This window comes from Mustela nigripes, chromosome 3, assembly GCF_022355385.1.
Source record: "Mustela nigripes isolate SB6536 chromosome 3, MUSNIG.SB6536, whole genome shotgun sequence".
Taxonomy (NCBI): Eukaryota; Metazoa; Chordata; class Mammalia; order Carnivora; family Mustelidae; genus Mustela; species Mustela nigripes.
The window spans coordinates 20,167,426-20,187,204 of NC_081559.1; the positions used below are offsets into that span (position 1 = coordinate 20,167,426).

Below are 19,779 nucleotides of genomic sequence, written 5' to 3' on the forward strand. Positions count from 1 at the left end.
GATTCACAGACCTGTACCCCTGGGGATAAAAATATATGTTTATAAAAAATAAAAAAAAATAAAATAAAATAAAAAAAAAAGAAATGTTTAAAAAAAAATAAAAAAATAAAAAGAGGCCATCTGATATATCATTTCCATGTACTTCATTCACATTTTCTCTTTCCAGGTCTTTCTTAATCATTCTTGTTCACATTGATCCTGGATAATGCTGTTTGATCACAAATTCACATTTTGAGGCATCTTCTTTAGGTTTTAAATTATGGTATTTCTACAAATCGGCATAGAAACATATTGTAAAGAAACTTTCTAGAAAACTACAAAGCATTTTATATTAAATCCAAAATGAATCCTTTTTTTTTTCTGAATTTATTTTACCTGGTGTAAAAATTTTATTTGTTTTTGCTTGTATAAACAGCTTTTTAAAGATAAACTGCCATGCAAATTGTTTTTCTTTCACGGTGTGTTCATTTTGCCTAGCTCCCAGAATGCCAGTCCCTTTACTTCTCTCTCTCTCTCTCTTTTTTTTCTTTTTTTCTGTTTCTGGTTATAATCTATGTATTTATATTTTAGTGCAATTTAATAAATTCTATTGTATTTTTGGGGGGGAAGACAGGAAAAAAATTCTAATCAACTCTATTGTTTCATTACTTTTCCTCTTGGCTACCCATTTTGTCTCACTCTTTTATTTTCTTTTGTTACTATTTATTACAGAGGAGGTGTCTGCAAGGATAGTCCAAGTAGTCACGGCTGAGGCTGTAGCGGTCCTGAAAGGTGAACAAGAGAAAGAAGCTCAGCAGAAAGACCAGCCTGCAGCTCTGCCTTTAGGTAAATGAGAAAGACCTCAGTTCAAGAGCTGTTTCTGCTGCGGTGACCACAGGACCAAGTCTTCACGGTCAAAGAGAGGCCCTATCTCATACTTGATCCTTAAGCAAAATGTTCATCAAACACCTCTGTTGGGAGGCCCTGGCACCCATTGTCACCTTTCTTGACAGACTCATTTGTAAGATTTGGACAGTCTTTAGGGTGATAGGCTTTGCCCCTAAATTTCCCTTAAGTTTTCATTTCCAGACCACTAGAGAAATTTATTATAAAAATAAAGCCAATGCATGTGGATGTCATGGCACCCATTTATAAAGAAAACATGTTAATACTCTAATTAGAAATGAGTATTTCCCTTTATGGGTTTTGGGGAATGCTTGTCTCAAGACGTTTTGTTTAGGTCTCCCTGAACCAGCTACAGAAAACCTGTAGTCAGGGCTTTGTTCGAATCATGGGTGACCTTGTATCCCATTTAATGTACCGATCTTCACTTGGTTTATTTAAGGACACTGAGATAACATTTCTCTCTCCCTTGGTCACAAGTCAGATGCCCTCCAGGGCCAAACAGGTAATATAATGATGCCCACTGAAGAAAAGACTCCTAGCCAAAGGCTTGCTGCCCCTCCTTTAAATTGATGATAGATAGATAAAGATAGATAGAAAGAAGATAGATGTGGGTGTATATACATGCAGAGACAAGAAAGGAAACTCTCTTGGTTCAATGTAAGTCTATTGTATAAGTACATTTAACTAATCCATAAAAATGTATGGTTTTTGAAGTCTAAAAAAAAGTACATATCCAATTTTGTCTCACACAGCCTAATGTATCCTTAATATTTGATTAAGGATTGGTCAGTACTCCTTTAAGCAATTTAAATGACTAAAAAATATTAAGCAATAAAAATTCTGTTCTCGCAGGATAATAAATACTCATTATTTGCAGTAAAATGTTCTTTGATTATAAAAGTTTAATTTTGTCTTTAAACAGGGGGTAAATTATCTTATTCAAACATTAACCTTCAGTTTGTGGTTCACTTCTATACCTTAAAGAAAAGACACCCCTTTTCTTAAATTTAAAGTCTTACTGTGTGTTCTATAGAAACCCACAGGGTCAAGGACTTAAGACGTCACCTGTCATCCCAAAGCTGCTTTTTGAGAGTGAAAATCTCATGCTCTGTAAAATAGATTTTCCTGCTGGCCTTGATGACAAATATTTCCTTTTTGCAATCCCTTACCTTCATATGAGCAGTTGAGAAAAAAGAGTTAACCATTAACTTTTAGAACCCTTCTCTTTGGTTCTTCACGTATAATGCCAAGGCCAGAAGATTACTCAGTTCCCACTAGTACATGTTGTCTCTGAAGGTTGCCTTAGGCTATGACAGCTTCATTTTTCTTTTCTGAGGATACATAGAGAAGATGCATTTTGACATTAGACTCAGTGGATAAAATGTTTAAAAAATACATCACCTGGGGCGCCTGAGTGGCTGAGTCAGTTAAGCATCTGCCTTCAGCTTGGGTCATGATTGGGTCCAGCTTGGGTCCTGGGATTGAGTCCTGCATCAGGCTCCCTGCTCAGCAGGGGTCTGCTTCTTCCTCTGCCCCTTACCCTGCTCCTGCTCTCTCACTCTCTCTCTCTTAGATAAATAAATAAAATCTAAAAAAAAAAAAAAAAAAAAAAAAAAAAAAACGTGTAATACTGTGAATGATAAAGTTTACATTTTTTTCCAGATTAAGAAGTTGAACAATATAGAGTTCTGATATTTTTTTTAGTCGGTCAAGCTAAATCTGAACTACAGTGCTTGCCTGTGTGTTTGACTATAATAGATTAGGGCTAGAATAACATGTTTTATTAATTGAACAAGAAGACACAATTAATGGGATTAACGATAGAACTTTAGCAGGCATCTTTAATCTGTTTTTATAGGGAAAGCAAACAATTTTTTCTTAAATAGTGAATGCTTTTCTTTTCTTCTAGGTTTTTTTAAACTAGATGAATCAGGTAATCAGACAGAAAATAAGTCAGATGCAGCGTACTAGTGAATCTTGTCCTAAATTTCATAGAGAGGCCTTTCTACAGATGGCAGAGCTCTTCTACATCTAATGATCTAATAGGATTAATCATATATCATTTCTCTACTGTTCGATCTTTAGCAGCTGAAGAGACAGCTAATCTGCCTCCTTCTCCACCTCCATCACCAGCCTCAGAACAGACCATCACAGTGGAAGAAGGTAAGACCCAGTGGACTTTGTGAGGTTTGTCTTCTGATAAAGGGTAAATTAGCATCAGTCCATAGGCACTGGACTTGGGTATGGGTTAGTATGTGACCCAGCTTGAAAGCTGTCTGTTTCAAACAGCCCAGAAGAAGCAAAGACTTTACATAAATGTGTAATCATTTATCTATACAAAATCAGAAGTAGGAGGAATATAGTAAATTTAAAAAAAGAAAATCAGCTCGATCAAGAAGATAACTTTGTGTTTAAAATTGCTAGAATAGCTACAGACAACCAGTTCATTTCATTCACATAACATGTTTGGACACGGAAGATACAATCCTATCTTATAAGTGACTGAACAAAAATAAATTTATTGAAGAAATCATAAGGAAATATTGTCAGGAATTGTCTCTGTTCTGCTCACTCTTGTGCTGCCAAGGGCTTCCCTAGGGCCTGGCCTACAGCAAACCCTCAATAAATATTAATGAATAAATGAAGAAGTCAGTGAATGACTCTGATATTGAGAGCAGTGAACTGGAAGCTGAGATCATGGCTTCTTCCCTGCTGGGACCTATTATTGTCCATGAATGTATTTATGCATTTAGTCAACATAGAATGCTATGTCAGCTTTTCAGTTCTCGTTAATAAAACAGAGGGATGCCTTTGAAGAATATTCATTCAGAATCTGAGCTGAAAGTCACTCTTTAAAAAGAGACTATTATTGGCTTTCTGACTTAAGTCAGTTAGCTTTTGTGTATTGTTTGAGTTTCAGAAGGTAGACAAGAGCTATCGCTGAAGTGTTTCAATATAATTTAATTTTCATCTACTAAAATCAAAATTTTAATACTATGCCATTTTATTCATTTATTTTTTTCCATTTGTGGTCCCTTTTAGCAATTATTTTAGTGTTAAAAATGGAAAAATATTGAACAATTTCTCACTGTCTTTTTATAATTTGTAATTACTTTTATTTAAAATATTCTTTGACTTTCTAAATACAGATTTTCCTAAATTACAGAACTACGAACTATCAATAAACATAATTTACTTTTGTCATAGATTTACAAACCTCAACTTCTTTTAGTGAGCTTTTTCTTTCTTAACTTGAGGCTTTTTTCTGATTTACTGCCTGAAATAACATTAACCAAACTAAATTACTCTAAAGAATGAAAGAAAAGTTGGGGACTATAATCAGTGGCAGTTTTAATTGTTAGTTAATCTCCTACAAACGTGATCTGATCTTTTAGTTTATAGATTTGAAAGATTTTTTGCCCTCGTCCATTCATTGGCACGTATTTATGGAGCACCTACAGTGTACTCCTCGAATTCTAGCTACACATTTGTGAACAACAGAGATTCGTGATCCTGCCTATAAGGAACACGCAGTCTGGTGGAGAACAGAAAGCCAATAAAGAAGTTTACAAATAATTTCACGTTGCCTTAGTCCTAGGAAGGAAAAGAACAGAGAGCTTGAAGATAGAACAAGGGAAATCTTAATTTTTGGGGTGATGAGGAGACAGTAGCTGAGCTCAGAAGCATGAGGTAGAGTTGGCCAAGCAAAGAAGGAAGTGAAGGGCAGTTGAAACAGGAAGAACAGGAAATGCAGGAAATGCCTCAGGTAGGCAAGAGCGTGAGGTTTTCTGGGAAATGAAGACGTGCCATGGCTCCTAGGTGGTGAAAAGGGGCTAAAACAGTGAAGGGATCTGAGAATCAGTATCTGCCTTGGTTCCAGAGTCTTGGTTTCAGCTGTACTTCCCTCAGGTCATTGAAAATGTTTCTACACAACACTTCAAGCCTTTCAGAAAATCTTCTTTACCCAAGATGCTCACTGGGTACTTGTGGCTTGGCAGTCACTCCAAAGTCGGCAAGAGGCCAAGTAATCTACCCTTCTTGCTCTCATATGGGAGTGGGAGCAGAAGGAGCAGTAGGGTCTGCCCATCCAGTTGGGAATTCAACCAGTCTGCTTTCTGGCAGGTGACATCATGGATATAATGAAAATATAAACGAACCATAGAATTATTTTCATTTTCACATTTTGGCATACTTTCCAGTGTAACTGTTTCCTTATTTGGGGGGAATTGCTTTCCCCGTGTTGTTCGAGTGTATTTGGGGAAATTTTCAACTTATTTCCTATTGAATATGAGTGAATATATATTTTTTCTTAACATTTTTCAAACCAAACTTGTATTTTTATTGAATTGCTCTTTTTCATATTTTCAGAACAAAGTATTAAACTATATGAGACTTTTTTTTTACCTACTTAACACACCCTCAAAGAAACTTTAAAGGCACCTGACTGCCAATCCATTTATATGAATATAAAAGAGCTCATGGATTAAATTGAGTAACTCAATGATTTTGAAGATATGGTTACTTTTTACTCATTATCAAACATTTTTAAAAGCTGTTCTTTCCCAAAGGGGAAGCATGAATGCTTCCACCAAAGATAATTTGAGATGTTAATTACTGTAAATTGTGAGTATTCACTTGTTATAACTGATGTAGTATTAATAATTTGCAGGTTGTGTGCTTATTCTGGGAAACAAAGAGATTTTGATGGAAAAAATAAACAAGTAGCACACTTAAAAGGAAACTCAGGTACAATGCATCAATTCTGCACTAGGTGTAATGTTTGCAAATTAATCTCCTATGTCTTTTTGACCTAACCATAATAATTGTCATTTGGACTGAACTGTTAGGAGCTGGAAGCCCGTGCAAGAACAATAGGATCATCTGAAAATAGAACCAGGAAAAATCCTAGGGTGGATGTTATCCTGGGTCAACGATGTCACTAATCTAATAGGATTTTCCCCTCCGTATCCTATGGGCAGCAAACACAGCAAACTAAGTCCTCAGTGAAGAGCCTGCCGCATGGAAAGGGCTTAGAGAGAGTGGAGAACAACGTACGCAGAGCCAGTTGCCCCCAATGGTGGGGCAGAAGCTGTGATTCTAGAGCAGGCAAAATCACTGAGTCACCGATACCCCCCTGAGACTCTGTCTCTCATAAGAATGACTTCTCATTTGTACCAAAGGGGGCTGACAGATGAAGCCTGGGTTTTTATGTGGCAGACCTTACTTTAACTCAAAATAAATTTTCAAATGCCTTTTTTTTTTCTTTAATTGTATGAAAGTAAGTTAGGGAAAATGTATCCCTCCACTGAAATCAGGTAAGCTTCATTTTTGTAGATTATCACTATGCAGCAGAGCTATGTAAAAGCCCGAGGTCCATAAGGCAACCTTATTCTTTGAAATATCACATTATTAAATGAAATAGAGTATTTTGTGGAAAGAGCAGAGTCCCCCAAACATGTGTGCTTATAGGAAAGGGATAACATTCAATCCTGACCTTAAAGAACAAAACTAACGTATGAAATGAATTCACTTTTTATAGATCTCTCAAGTCTAGATCCTATGCATCCAATGAAGGGAAAGCAGAGGTACATGACAATTCGTCTGAGTATACTGAAGACAAAGATACGAACACGCATGGAGTCCTACATTGTGCTTGGCATTTTCATAGGTCTCGCCTCATTTAATCCTCCCAACAACCCACAGAGAGATAATATTCACTTCCAATTCTTGCCCCTGGATGTCATGGCCAGTAATCCAGAATTCCAATCCAGGTCTCAGTCCCTGCGATCAAAGCCCCACTGTGTCCCTAAAGCCATCTCTTATCTAGGTTCTCAATGTGGGGACAAGAAAGGGAAGTGATCTTCCAATGAGAGGTTGTTTTTTGGGTCTTTTTTTCCCCCCGAAGAATTGGTACTAGACCAATTTCTTTTTTTTTTTCTTTTTTTTTTTTTTAAGGCATACCCAAATAAAGAAGTCATTACTTATAATTAGTATGTATTCCACCTCTATTGGGATGCCATACATGATTCTATAGCAAATAGGACCTATTTCTTCTGTCATTATTGTTGGGATCAAACACACTGTTTGGTCTTAGCTAGCTGTGGACCTTTTAGTAGAACTTCCCCTAGCACATCTCTGGAACTTGTGGATATTCAGGTTCATAGGTCCCAAGCAGAGATGTGGAGCACACACACAACTCACAGTACCAAGACTGGACTTCGCTGGGCCCTCTTTTTGAAGCTGCTGGCTCAGTGCCATGCAAATACTACAAAGAAGCTCCTTTCCACTACAGTCCTTAAAGTTGTTTTTTTTTTTCTCTTTTTGTCATTCTCTGTTTAGAGCAAAAGTTTTCAGAATAGAAAACACTGTTTCTTTGAAATGTGACAGATCTGAAGCAAGACTCTGTGATGTTTTCACATGTTGGCCCTTTCAGAAATGAGCAATGGCAACTAGAAAGAGAAAGTCAAAATCTTCACAAGGTTCAAACATTTAAGGAGTATTACCTTTAAACTCCCAGCTCTCAGTTTCAGATTCTTTAGTTTTACATTGCAATCTGCTCTACTCCCCAGAAGATGTTGCCCAGCAGAGAGACAACTGTGCCATTTTCACGGACAGATTGTCCATGCGATTTTTTGAGCCTATTGAAAGTGTTAGAAGTAACTTGTATATGTGCAGTGTTGAGAGCCTCCGGGAGTCCTGAAGGAAATATGAATGGCTAGGACATGTGACAAGCCCAGGGCTTATGATTCAGCCAGTGTTGTAGGCCAGATCTCAGCCAATGATCTGCTCAGCTGAGAAATCGTGCCGAGTTGGAACTAAGAATATCCAATGTAATTTTAGGCTTCTGCTATCCCATGATATAATAAGCAGCATGGCTGAAAAAGTTCTGAGCACCCATCCAGAAAAAAAAAAAATAACACGGAACAATCAGTAAACAACGTGCTCAAAAGATTTAAAAGTATTCCCTCTACAGAGTGTTATTTTAGTATCTTTATGATTTCAACCTTATTTTTGGTTGTCAGCACTTGGTTGCACAAAATAAGATACTGCCCTAACCCTACAGTGCATTTTCAAATAAATTGCTATAATCTGGCTGCTTAAATGTTGATAGAAGTAAAAATTAGATACACAGACTTTCAATAAATTTTAATAATTCTTATTCTTGAAAGTTATGAAATCTAAAACTTATTTCCTATGTAAGTAAATAAACAGTGATTAGCAAATTCAGTAACCTGTCGTGAAGGCCTGAGATGTAGGGTCTGTACCACATTGGAAGCCAAATATTGTTTGTTGCCACCATCCTTAAAGCTCATTGAAATACGCCAGAATGCAAGTGCTAAGCAGACTGACCTATACTTGTGTACTTAAGGAAATATATTGAAATAAGGCAGAGTTCTAAGCCAAGAGACTGGAAAGGACGCAAGAAAGAGTAGTTACTTCAGCATTGCAATGAGAAATATGCAATGAGGGTTTGAAATATAAAAACAGCCAACAGTCAGAGGTGAAACCACATAGAATAATGAAACCACATAGAATAAAGTCTTAGTGAATCTGAATCCAGCTCTGTAGAAATCATTGTCAGCTAATGGTATCTCTTTAAAGCTTTCAGAAGAAAAAGAAAAGAAAATGAGTTTATATTGTTAGGAACTTTCTTAAAACCATGAGAACCAGGGTTTGAAAAGATGCCCCTAAGAGTTAGCCCCAAAGAAGGCGCTATACCGCTGTGCTTGCCTTAGTAGGGCAGGGAAGAGAAATAACGCACCTTAGATTCTTAACAGGCCTGGAATTAAAAATGGCTTTCTGGTAAAAATCATTAACAAAAAATTAAAATAACCCACATGCTAACTATATGGGCATCCTAGATACTTAAGGTTGTGCTTCAAACAGGATTCTTTTCCCCTGTTATTGTTGTAATGCATCGGGTCCTAACACCTTTCTTCTTTTTTAACTTCTAAACATATTGACAGAAGCATGCAAAGAATGTACTTGAAAGGATTTCTTCCGATTCACGCATTTGTATTGTCAGGCTTTGTTTCTTTTGCAGTGTTTTTGTGGGGATTCTGACTCGTTTGAGGGGATTGTATAGTTAATTTCTATCATGCAGTAAAGGGAGTGACTCGTGTAAATTCAGTGGCTACGGAAGCATGAAACACTCACCGCCTCCCATCGTCCATCCGCTTGGTCTTGCTAATTCCCCTCCATCCCTCTGTGCTACTTCTGTGGCCCACTGTGTCCTTGTGCAGGTGTTTGTCTCGTGCGTCTGATCTTGCGTCTGTCTTGTCCAGTTCTCCCTGCAGTTTCTTCCTGTGTGTCTGTTTGTAGATGAAGGAGCTGAGGACCAAGTGGGTCCTCTACACAGTTTCCCCAGCCACGAACCTGCCACCAGCGGGGAGAGGCGTAGACTCCTAACCCCCTCCATCTCTGTGTCTGTGCCTGAGGATGACCCTTCCCATTCCGATGAGGAGTACTATGAGCATCCTTTGTTCCGCTCACAATGGACTACCTCTAGTGCGCTCCCCAGTGTCCCAGCGCAGAGTGCAGAGGCCCACTTAGGCCGGGAGAAAGGTGAACCGAGCATGGTCCCCTTTTGCTCCCCCCACACCCCAGCCTGCGGCTTTGACCACATGCTTCATTCCCAGTGTACCTTCAGAGCGGGGTGGGAGGGACAGGAGCCTGTTTTTTCCATATGAAAGTGAAGTCCCTATATAGTTTATATGTCTAGCCAAATACCTCATCTACAAGAAGCCTGATTTGAGGCGTAGGAGTACTTTCTTGTTCTGTATCATTGTTTCTGAAAACAAAGCCCCAAAAGGAGTGGGGGTGGGGGAGGGAGGAAAAAGAGTTCAGTTAAAGTATGACTCCTTTCTGCTCCCTGTAAATAAATCAGCGGGGGACAAATACATCCTCTTTCTCAAACTGAGGACGAGGATCCTGTATATAGTTTTTTTCCTCCTTGAATACAGAATATTACTAGGATCAGACTTAAATAGCATTAGCCTTCTTTTTAGTGCTGTGTCAATACGTTAGCTCCTTAAAAGAGAAAATCCATGAATCTGTGTAGGGCAGAATGCATGTTACAGAATGAGTGTATTTCTCCTAATCACTTAATCATCTACAGAAACTACAGAGGCTCCCCCAAGTGACTAAATATTGGCTCACATGAGCAGACCTGGGCTGAAGTGAAGGAAATGATCCAAAGCCTTTGTCATTCCACCCTCAGAAAGCTAGAGACCCTAGTGTATAACTGGCCGTGATGAGGGCGGTGGGCTGAAACTCATCTCACTCTAACTAGGTAGTTTTGTAAAGGAAAACAAAATTAAAGCTAAAACATGTTTTGTGTAGGTTAAGAGCTTATTCTCAAAATATTCTCTTGTATGCACAAAGAGTTTATTTCCATACAGGACAGTATTTAATGAAAGAGCGGATAGTTCCAAGGCAGTGGGAATAAACTCATAGATGACCCACGACATTCATGATAATAAACTTCTTTGAGGATCCATGGGAAAACAAAGAGCACCGTGGCTCAGACACTCTAATAGAGAAATACAACCCACATGGGGTAAAAGTAGATTCTTCTAAGAGTGTGAACTTAAAATGATTAGGAAAAATATGTGAAATTTTGAGTGAGAAACAGGCAGAAATAGACATGATTAATACAAAATAAGGAAATGGAAAGCAGAAGGTTATGTGGATTTGGAAAATATGTTGATTAAATTGATTAGACTTGACCCAAGAAGGTGCCATGAGTAAAGCAGCTACAGTGAAAGTCTCTCCCCTGTTGTCAAAATCTCTAATTCTGTGGCATTATAAAAATGGCCTTAATAATAATTTGGAATCTGAATTTTTAAAATGTTACTTACATAATTAAGTGACAAACATGAAAGTCCCTGAGTGCTAAGTGGAACGAAATAGATGTAGTACTTCTCCCCTCCCCCATCCCCTGCCCAGGGGTCTTAATAGTTCTCAAAAAAGAAAATTCCTTTCCTTGCCTGCTGTAGTCTTTCTCACGGGGCCATTTAAACAATGTTTCATATGAATTTCATCCAAATCTTTCATTTGTAGAACTGTAAAGCAGCTTACTTATATACTCCCCTTTAATTTCTTAAGCAATAAAATGGGATTTATTTTACTGACATTTGAAAGTGCAAGTGAGAAGCAACTGAACATGATAATCCGTGGCCTGAGTGTGCTTTTTCCATTTTAATTATTAATATTTTTCCACATGATATACCTATTTGGGGAAGATATTTTGGCAGTTTGATTGCCATTCAGTTATCTTGGTGGTTTGGTTTTGAACTGCAGAAACAAGACTTTCCAGGTAATGCGCACGTTGTCGTACTCAGAATCAAGGGCAACTACACACAGTATATCACGGGTATAAGCAATATGGTAACAGTTCTGTTCCCGAGGTAGACTTTCCTAAATGCTAAGATTCCATTTTACCTGGACCTTGCTTTTCAAAATAATTTGCTTACTCCTTGCAATTTTTTACATTCCCCCATATCATAGAGTGCAATGAAGGGAAAATAAATTTGAGTTAGGAACTCTTTGGCCTTAAAAATATTACATAAGTTATATTAAAATACTATTTAGTACTTTAAATACTTGAAACTTTGGCCCTTAAATATCAAATAAGATAGTGCTGATGGATTCCATGATAAAGCCGTTAGGGTAGTTGATGAGTATTGTTGTTGAGGCTGGGCATTTTTTATTCTCCAAGATTCTTTACTGAAGTTTGCATGTTTTAAATAAAGTAATCAGAAATTCATATGTAGGGGCTTACATGTAGGGGGCTTCTTACATGTAGTAAGGGGCTTACTGTAGGGGCTTACTGCATTGGAGAAAACAGCCCATGTCTAGCAAACGTAAAGATTTTTTCAGTCCATCAACCCATCTGTCTTTTCATAACCATCTGTTACCCAGCGGCACCATCTCTTATTTCCAGCAAGCTTCCTACATGTGTGCGCAACTGACTGCCATCTCCACTAAGGGGAATAGAGCGATAAAACCCTTTCAGCTCTCACGTTTTCAAATAAATAGCCTTTTAACGAGACTTTAAAAGGCATCATTATTATCAGATTATATATATATGACCATTTCCCAAGCAATACATAATGCACATTGCATTCAAATCTTAATCTGCTCCTCCAAATGGTAAAGAAGTTTCTGGCGAGGTCCATGTAATGGAGCTGAAAGTGTTCGTTGAGTAGTATTTCTGCCATTGTGTGTATTGTTCTGTGGTCATGATGTCAACATCTTTTTCATCCCTAAGAAGAAGAAACGCTAGAGGGAACAATGGCTGAGGAAGAGACACCTGCCACTCTTCCTGGGAAAGAGTGCGGGGCTGCCAAGGCCTCAAACCAACCCCAGGCCCTCAGGGAGGGCCACGTGGAGTCTAGTGCCGAGGCTCACATAGCTCCTGAAGAGAGTGGCCCAGCAGGGGGCCCACAGGAGAAAAGTGTAAAAGAGGTCACGGAGGTGTCTCCAGAAGTAACAATTCCTTCCTCTGCCAGGGAAGGTGTGTCTTTCCTAGGATTTGCATGTGTTTTGTTGCAAATGATCTCTTCAGCAGCTTACGGGCCTGATGCCTCTCCAGTGCTATCCCATGGCTTGGTCTCCTCATGATCCGAGACCGATGTTGTAGGTTTAACGAGCAGAGTGTGGCTTGCACAGGTGCTGTGTGGCAGCTAGGTTTTCCAATGCTGCAGCTGAGTCTTGGTTTTACTTTGCCATGATACAGTACGCTTTGCAGCCAGGCTGACGATGCTGTGTGAGCTTTTTGTCCGCCTCCCCCCCCACCCCGCCCCCGCCTCATCTCCAAGTGTTTGCCAGCCACATTGCTAATACATGTATATTTTTATTTTTATTTTTGGGACAGCGATTCATATGCTTTTCTTTCAAACTGTGGAGTTGGATTTTGGCACATAGAAGCTTAAATGGTAGAATTGTTTTTGTTTGCAACCGCAATGTGCTGTATTTTTTATGCTCCGATGAATACTGGTTTGGTTTCCTTAAAAGCTCCTGCTGATGCTTCTCATATCATTTCCTCTCCATGGCAGCCAACATCTTTGACCATCACCATATCTCTTGAGTTTTCATTCATCTAACCTCTATTAGAAGTTCATAAAGTATTTCTTTCCCACTGTTCCAACAGGACACACAAGTGTATAAGGTAACGATGATCCATACACTTGCTCTTGGAGCAATGACTGAATTTTATTGTTTGTCCCCAAATCTTTTCCAGATAGCTACATCTAGCCCTAATGACCACAGTGAGACACCTGTGACCTTCAAACACAAGTGAGATTTCTGGTTAATGAACAAATGAAAATAAAGAGCCTTTTAATTTCTGTGAAGCATCTTTAAAGCCACTACTTAATGCCTCACTGTCGGTCATGTCCCAGGGAATGAGGTCATGACCAGGGAGAGAAAGATATTATAATTGGCTCTTTTTAAAACTTTTATTCACATGACATCCCAGTATTCTTTTTAAGATTTTTGTTTATTTATTTGACACCCAGTATTAACAATATAATTCAGATTTTCGTATATCTGTCGTAAGGTTAACTAATGATTAGGAATTAAAAATGTTGAATTAAAAAAAAAAATGTTGAATTTGTGGTAGAAATCACCTTGTCAATTTTTAGGTCCTATCACTTAAAGTTAATAGCAGATATTTACTTATATTCCTGAAATTTAATCTCAGATGACTCCTAAAAAAATTATGTCAGTAACTTTTCCAAAAGTTACAAAAACTTGGTCCTGGCGTTTGTAAATCAATTAACTTGATTTTAACATAATACTTACTAGGAATGAATTGGCCTTCTGCCCATGGCCTGCTGGTTCTTTTTTTTTTTTTTTTTTTTTTTAAGATTTTATTTATTTATACAAGTAGGCAGAGAGGCAGGCAGAGAGAGAGGGGGAAGCAGGCTCCCTGGTGAGCACAGAGCCCGATGCCGGGCTTGATTCCAGGACCCTGAGATCCTGACCTGAGCCGAAGGCAGAGGCAGAGGCTTTAACCCGCTGAGCCACCCAAGCGCCCAGGCACCCCCAGTTCATTTTAAGTTAAATAAGAACACAAATAAAAAAGTTCAGTAAACATTCATCCATTTTTCATATTTAGTCCTTAATGTATTTTTGTACCTAATATTACTGACTTATTCAGTATTCTTTAATTTATCATTTTTGTCTGCAGGAAGCACATGAAATTTTTTTGCTACTGCAATACACAGTACATAGTATTTAGGAGAGCCCAAACAAAGGAGAAAAAAGTATTCAAAATATGCAATTCCTGTATGCATTAATTTGCAACAGGAGTCCATTTCAGCAGTAGGACAAACACATCTCAGTCCTGACATTTCCATATTGATTTTTAAATGGGTAGCATGCTTGCATGTTCCATAGTTTTGTTTTGTTTTCTTACCCTCCCATTCATTTGTCATTTCAAAATATAATTTGAAGCTTACTGCCTGAAAGCACTTGCCTATTATTTGTTTAAAAATCAACCCAATTACTTCAGGTTTACTTCCAGCCTCGAAGATGGAGTTCCATGATCAACAGGAGTTGACTCCCTCTCCAGCTGAGCCATTAGACAAGAAGGACAAGGAGTCAGAGAAACAAAGTAAGCCTGGTGAAGACCTTAAACATGCTGCCTTAGTTTCTCAGCCTGAGACAACTAAAATTTTTCCTGACAAAAAGGACATGCAAGGCCCAGAAGAAGAAAAAGCACCTCTCACTCTATTTGGGCATACTTTTGGTGCCGGGCTCGAAGACACGAAACAGAAGACAGAACCAAGCCTCGTGGTGCCTGGAATTGGCCTCTCTGCAGAGCCCCCAGTTCCAAAAGAGCAAAAGGACTGGTTCATCGAAATGCCAATGGAAGCCAAAAAGGACGAGTGGGGTTTAGCTGCTCCCATCTCGCCTGGCCCCCTCACCCCCATGAAGGGAAAAGATGTCCTCGAGGATATCCCCAGGTGGGAAGGGAAACAGTTTGATTCTCCCATGCCCAGTCCCTTCCAGGCCGGCAGCTTCACTCTTCCTTTAGATGTCATGAAGAATGAAACCGTTGCAGAAGCATCGCCCTTTGCCCCTGCCCTGTTACAACCCGAGGACAAAAAATCTCTGGAAGAAACCAGTGGCCCAGCAACTGCCAAAGACAGTTCTAAAGCTCAAGAGCCCCACAAGGACAAACCGGACAAAATGGCAGAAGCACCAGCCCCAGAGGCAATCACCTTACCCAAAGACGCCCACATTCCAACCATGGAAGAATGTGTCCCAGGGACAGTTTTAGGCGAGGAGAAAGGGGCGATGAAGCTCGAGAGTGCACAGATAAAAGAGCAGGATGTGGTGCTCCCTGAAAAGGAATCTCTGCTGAAGCTTGAAGAAAAAATAACCGTTTCTGACAAAGAAGCCATGCCGAAGGAGAGTGAGCCCCCGAAACCGACAGATGGAGAAACGGGCATTATTCAGCCCTGCATGGAACACACCCTCTCAAAAGAAGAACAGAAAGGCCACGAGCCTACCACAGAGCCATTAAAACAGGACTCATTCCCTGCCAGTTTGGAGCAAGCAGCGACAGACTCGGCTGTGACCTCTGAGACGCCGGAGAAAGTCACGACCGCACCGGCTGCAGTACGTGACAAGAGTGCGGCCCAGGACCTTTTTGAAGAAAAAGTTGCAGGCAAAGATGTTAAGCTGGAAGGGGTGGGGGCTGCAGCCACAGCCGAGCTGGACATGTCGTTTTATGAAGATAAGTCGGGAATGTCCAAGTATTTTGAAACATCTGCCTTAAAAGATGAAGTGACAAAAAGCATCCAGCCAGGCAGTGATTACTATGAACTAAGTGACACCAGAGAAAGCGTCCAAGGGTCTTTCGAGACCGTATCTCCCGTGTGTAAAAACGGAGACAAGGGACTTGCGGCGGGTAAAGAGCCCCAGCCCAGTCCTCCCGCACAAGAGACCGGGTACAGCACTCTTGCACAGAGCTATCCGTCTGATTTGCCTGAAGAACCCAGTTCTCCTCAAGAAAGAATGTTTACTATCGATCCAAAAGTGTATGGGGAGAAGCGGGACCTCCACAGTAAGAACAAGGATGACCTGACGCTGAGCAGGAGTTTAGGACTCGGAGGGAGGTCTGCGATAGAACAACGGAGCATGTCCATCAATTTGCCCATGTCTTGCCTGGATTCCATAGCCCTCGGATTTAACTTTGGTCGGGGACATGATCTCTCTCCTCTGGCTTCGGATATTCTAACCAACACCAGTGGAAGCATGGACGAAGGGGATGATTACCTCCCAGCCACAACACCTGCGGTGGAGAAAGCCCCCTCTTTCCCCGTGGAAAGCAAAGAGGAAGAACAGTCAGAGGGGGGGAAAGCTGCGGGCCCGCCAACTACTCAAGTCGAGACCTCCTGTGAGTCACCTTTCTTAGCCAAAGATTATTACAAAAATGGTACTGTCATGGCGCCTGACCTGCCTGAAATGCTAGATCTGGCAGGCACAAGGTCAAGATTAGCTTCCGTGAGCGCAGATGCTGAGGTGGCCAGGAGGAAGTCAGTCCCGTCGGAGACTGTGGTTGAGGAGAGTGTTACCGGCTTGCCCCCTGTCACCGATGAAAACCATGTCATCGTAAAAACAGAGAGTCAGCTCGAAGACCTGGGTTACTGTGTGTTCAATAAATACACAGTGCCACTCCCCTCACCCGTTCAAGACAGTGAGACTTTGTCAGGGGAGAGTGGCTCCTTTTATGAAGGCACTGATGATAAAATGCGAAGAGATCTAGCCACAGACCTTTCCTTGATTGAGGTAAAACTGGCAGCTGCCGGAAGAGTCAAAGATGAGTTCGGTGCTGAGAAAGAAGTGTCCCCGCGTACCTCTGGTGACAAATCGGGACTGAGTAGGGAGTTCGATCAAGAGAGGAAAGCTAATGATAAGCTGGATACTGTATTCGAAAAGAGCAAAGAACATGCTGATGCGAAAGAACACGCCAAGGCGACAGAAGAGGCCAGTGACCAAGCTGAAACATTTGGATTAGGGGTGACCTACGAGCCCGCTTCGACCAAAGAGCCGACCGTATCAAAAGACGCGACCCCTCCCGCGGCCGAGAAAGCCGAGAAAGGTCTTAGTTCGGTGCCAGAAGTAGCTGAGGTTGAACCGTCCAAAAAAGCTGAAGCAGAACTGGATTTCGTTGCAAAGAAAGCTGAGCAGGCTCCGTTAGATGTGAAAATCAGTGACTTTGGACAGATGGCCGCAGGGCTGACTGTCGATGCCGGAAAGGCAACAGAGCTTAACCTCGAGGCTGCACACGGTCTCATCCCCTTATCTCCAGCACCTCAGGAGGCAGATGCATTTATGAGTGTTGAGTCTGGCCACATAAAAGAAGGCCTTAAGGTCAGTGAGACGGAAATCAAGGAGAAGGTGGCCAAGCCTGACCTGGTGCACCAGGAGGCAGTAGACAAGGAAGAGTCCTACGAGTCCAGCGGTGAGCATGAGAGCCTCACCATGGAGTCCTTGAAAGCCGATGAGGGCAAAAAGGAAATCTCCCCAGAGTCCTCTCTCATTCAAGATGAGATTGCCATCAAATTGTTGGTAGAGATACCCTGCGCTCGCGCTGCTTCGGAGGCTGATTTGGTCCCAGATGAGAGAGCTGACGTCCAAATGGAATTCATTCAGCAGCCGAAAGAAGAAAGCAAAGAGACCCCGGAGACCTCGGTCACACCCTCCGGCGTCGCAGAGCCCTTACTGGAAGCCACCGGGGCTGCACCTGCAGAGGCTCAGAGCGAGGAAGAAGAGATAGAAGCCCGGGGAGAATACGATAAACTGCTCTTCCGCTCAGACACCCTTCAGATTACCGACCTGGGCGTCCCAGGTGTCAGGGAGGAATTCGTGGAGACCTGTCCCGGGGAGCACAAAGGCGTGATTGAGTCCGTTGTGACCATCGAGGATGACTTCATCACTGTGGTGCAGACCACGACGGAGGAAGGGGAGTCGGGTTCGCACAGCGTGCGTTTTGCAGCCCTGGAGCAGCCCGAGGTGGAGAGGAGACCCTCTCCCCGTGCCGGAGAAGAGCTCGAAGCAGAAGAGGCCGCCGAAGCCCAGGCGGAACCCAAGGAGGGCTCCCCGGAGGCTCCAGCTTCCCCTGAGAGAGAAGAGGTTGCCCTCTCGGAGTACAAGACGGAAACCTATGACGATTACAGAGACGAGACCACCATCGACGACTCCATCATGGATGCTGACAGCCTCTGGGTGGACACGCAAGGTGTGCATTTTTTTCAAATTTTCTACTTCCAAATAAAATCCAATGACCTAATGGATTTCTTTCTTGCTTTAAACATATTAAAATGTCTCTTTTATCTCTATTTTGCATTTTGTTAAATATATGAAGGATTTGGTACATTTGTCACTAATGTTCTCGCTGTTGTTGTCACTGTTGTTGTTGTTGTCATGGTTTGCTTTGATCCGCAGATGATGATAGGAGCATCATGACAGAACAGTTAGAAACTATTCCTAAAGAGGACAAAGCTGAAAAGGAAGCTCGGAGACCATCTCTTGAGAAACATAGAAAAGAAAAGCCTTTTAAAACCGGGAGAGGCAGAATTTCCACTCCTGAAAGAAAAATAGCTAAAAAGGAACCTAGCACAGTCTCCAGAGATGAAGTGAGAAGGAAAAAAGGTTCATTTCACCATAACTTCTTTAAAAAATGTTTTTGAATTCATTATGACTCTTTTGTAGAAGAAACTTCCTAACAGTGGTAACTAATTATTTATGAAATTCCGTTCGGTTTGGCTCCAAGTGTTTATTTTCTCCTGATGGTATGCTTTCTTGTGTTTTCTTTATTCGTAGCAGTTTATAAGAAGGCTGAACTTGCTAAAAAAACAGAAGTTCAGGCCCACTCTCCCTCCAGGAAATTCATTTTAAAACCTGCTATCAAATATACTAGACCAACTCATCTCTCCTGTGTTAAGCGGAAAACCACAGGTGACTCTTCAGTTCTGCAATGTGGCTGGCAAACATAGACATGTATTTTTTTTTTATCTCATTCCTGTAGCAGCTTCTTCATTTTGTTTTTCTTCCAAGAATCTTAGCAGTCATGAACAATTTTGCTATTAAATGTCTTGTATCATTATTCTTTTTTTTTTTCCCCCTCCCTGCAGAAGAGGTCATGACCATCTGTTTCTTTGTCATGCTCAGACTTAGCAGTGATTTTATCTTGGCATTGTGCTCTAGTGTCACGTTCTGGGGATTCCTCTTTTCATTCTGTGTGTTTGGTTAGACGATGACGATGAATATAACCGTGGTATGCATTCTCATTATTTTGCTTATTTATCTCTCTCATGCTTAAACCCATACTAGATTTGTCCTTTTTTCTACATGGTTACTGCCAAATCTGTTACTGATGTTGATGAATTTGCCAAGAATGAGTAGTGATTTCAAGATTGAAAGAGAAGCAAATCTGGGGTAAAATTGTGATTGCAAAATTACTTTGCTTCAGATGAAAGGGGAAAAAAAAAAGATGAAATTGCCTCCTCATCCCATTAGATTTTATCCCTCGTATCCAAAATTAGCAAGGCTTTCAAGTCACTGTACTACGTCTCCTCACTGACAATTTGTCATTGGGATTTTCTTAAAGTGTTGGATTCAAACTGCTCATTTTTCTATATAATTGAGTATTCAGAATTCCCACATAAATCTCCTTCCCCCAGAATTTCTTAGAACTTAGGTGTATTTCTATGTTGCCATCTTCTTATTTTTTCTGTCTTCTTCAAATATACGTGTTTTTAATTTCTTAAAAAGGGGTGAAATGAGGAGCGAAACTTATTACAAATCACAATAAAAGCTCATACAGATATCTATAATGCAAACTCTATTCCTAAATTTCAGTGCAAAGTATTCATT

The 19,779-nt window shown here is 40.6% G+C and overlaps 1 protein-coding gene across 27 annotated transcripts in view; it reads left to right on the top strand.

Annotated features, from left to right (window-relative positions):
• MAP2 (microtubule associated protein 2) overlaps positions 1-19,779 on the top strand; it is a 291,575-nt gene that overhangs the window by 236,077 nt on the left and 35,719 nt on the right. For 11 of the 27 annotated variants that reach the window (XM_059393356.1, XM_059393353.1, XM_059393358.1 and 8 more), the window contains 6 exons: positions 712-825; positions 2,971-3,048; positions 12,158-12,403; positions 14,405-18,142; positions 18,349-18,555; positions 18,727-18,861. In XM_059393356.1, the coding sequence (XP_059249339.1) occupies positions 712-825; positions 2,971-3,048; positions 12,158-12,403; positions 14,405-18,142; positions 18,349-18,555; positions 18,727-18,861 (4,518 nt within the window). The remainder of the gene's footprint in view (positions 1-711; positions 826-2,970; positions 3,049-12,157; positions 12,404-14,404; positions 18,143-18,348; positions 18,556-18,726; positions 18,862-19,779) is intronic. The other 16 variants (XM_059393377.1, XM_059393378.1, XM_059393379.1 and 13 more) reach the window with 7 other exon arrangements.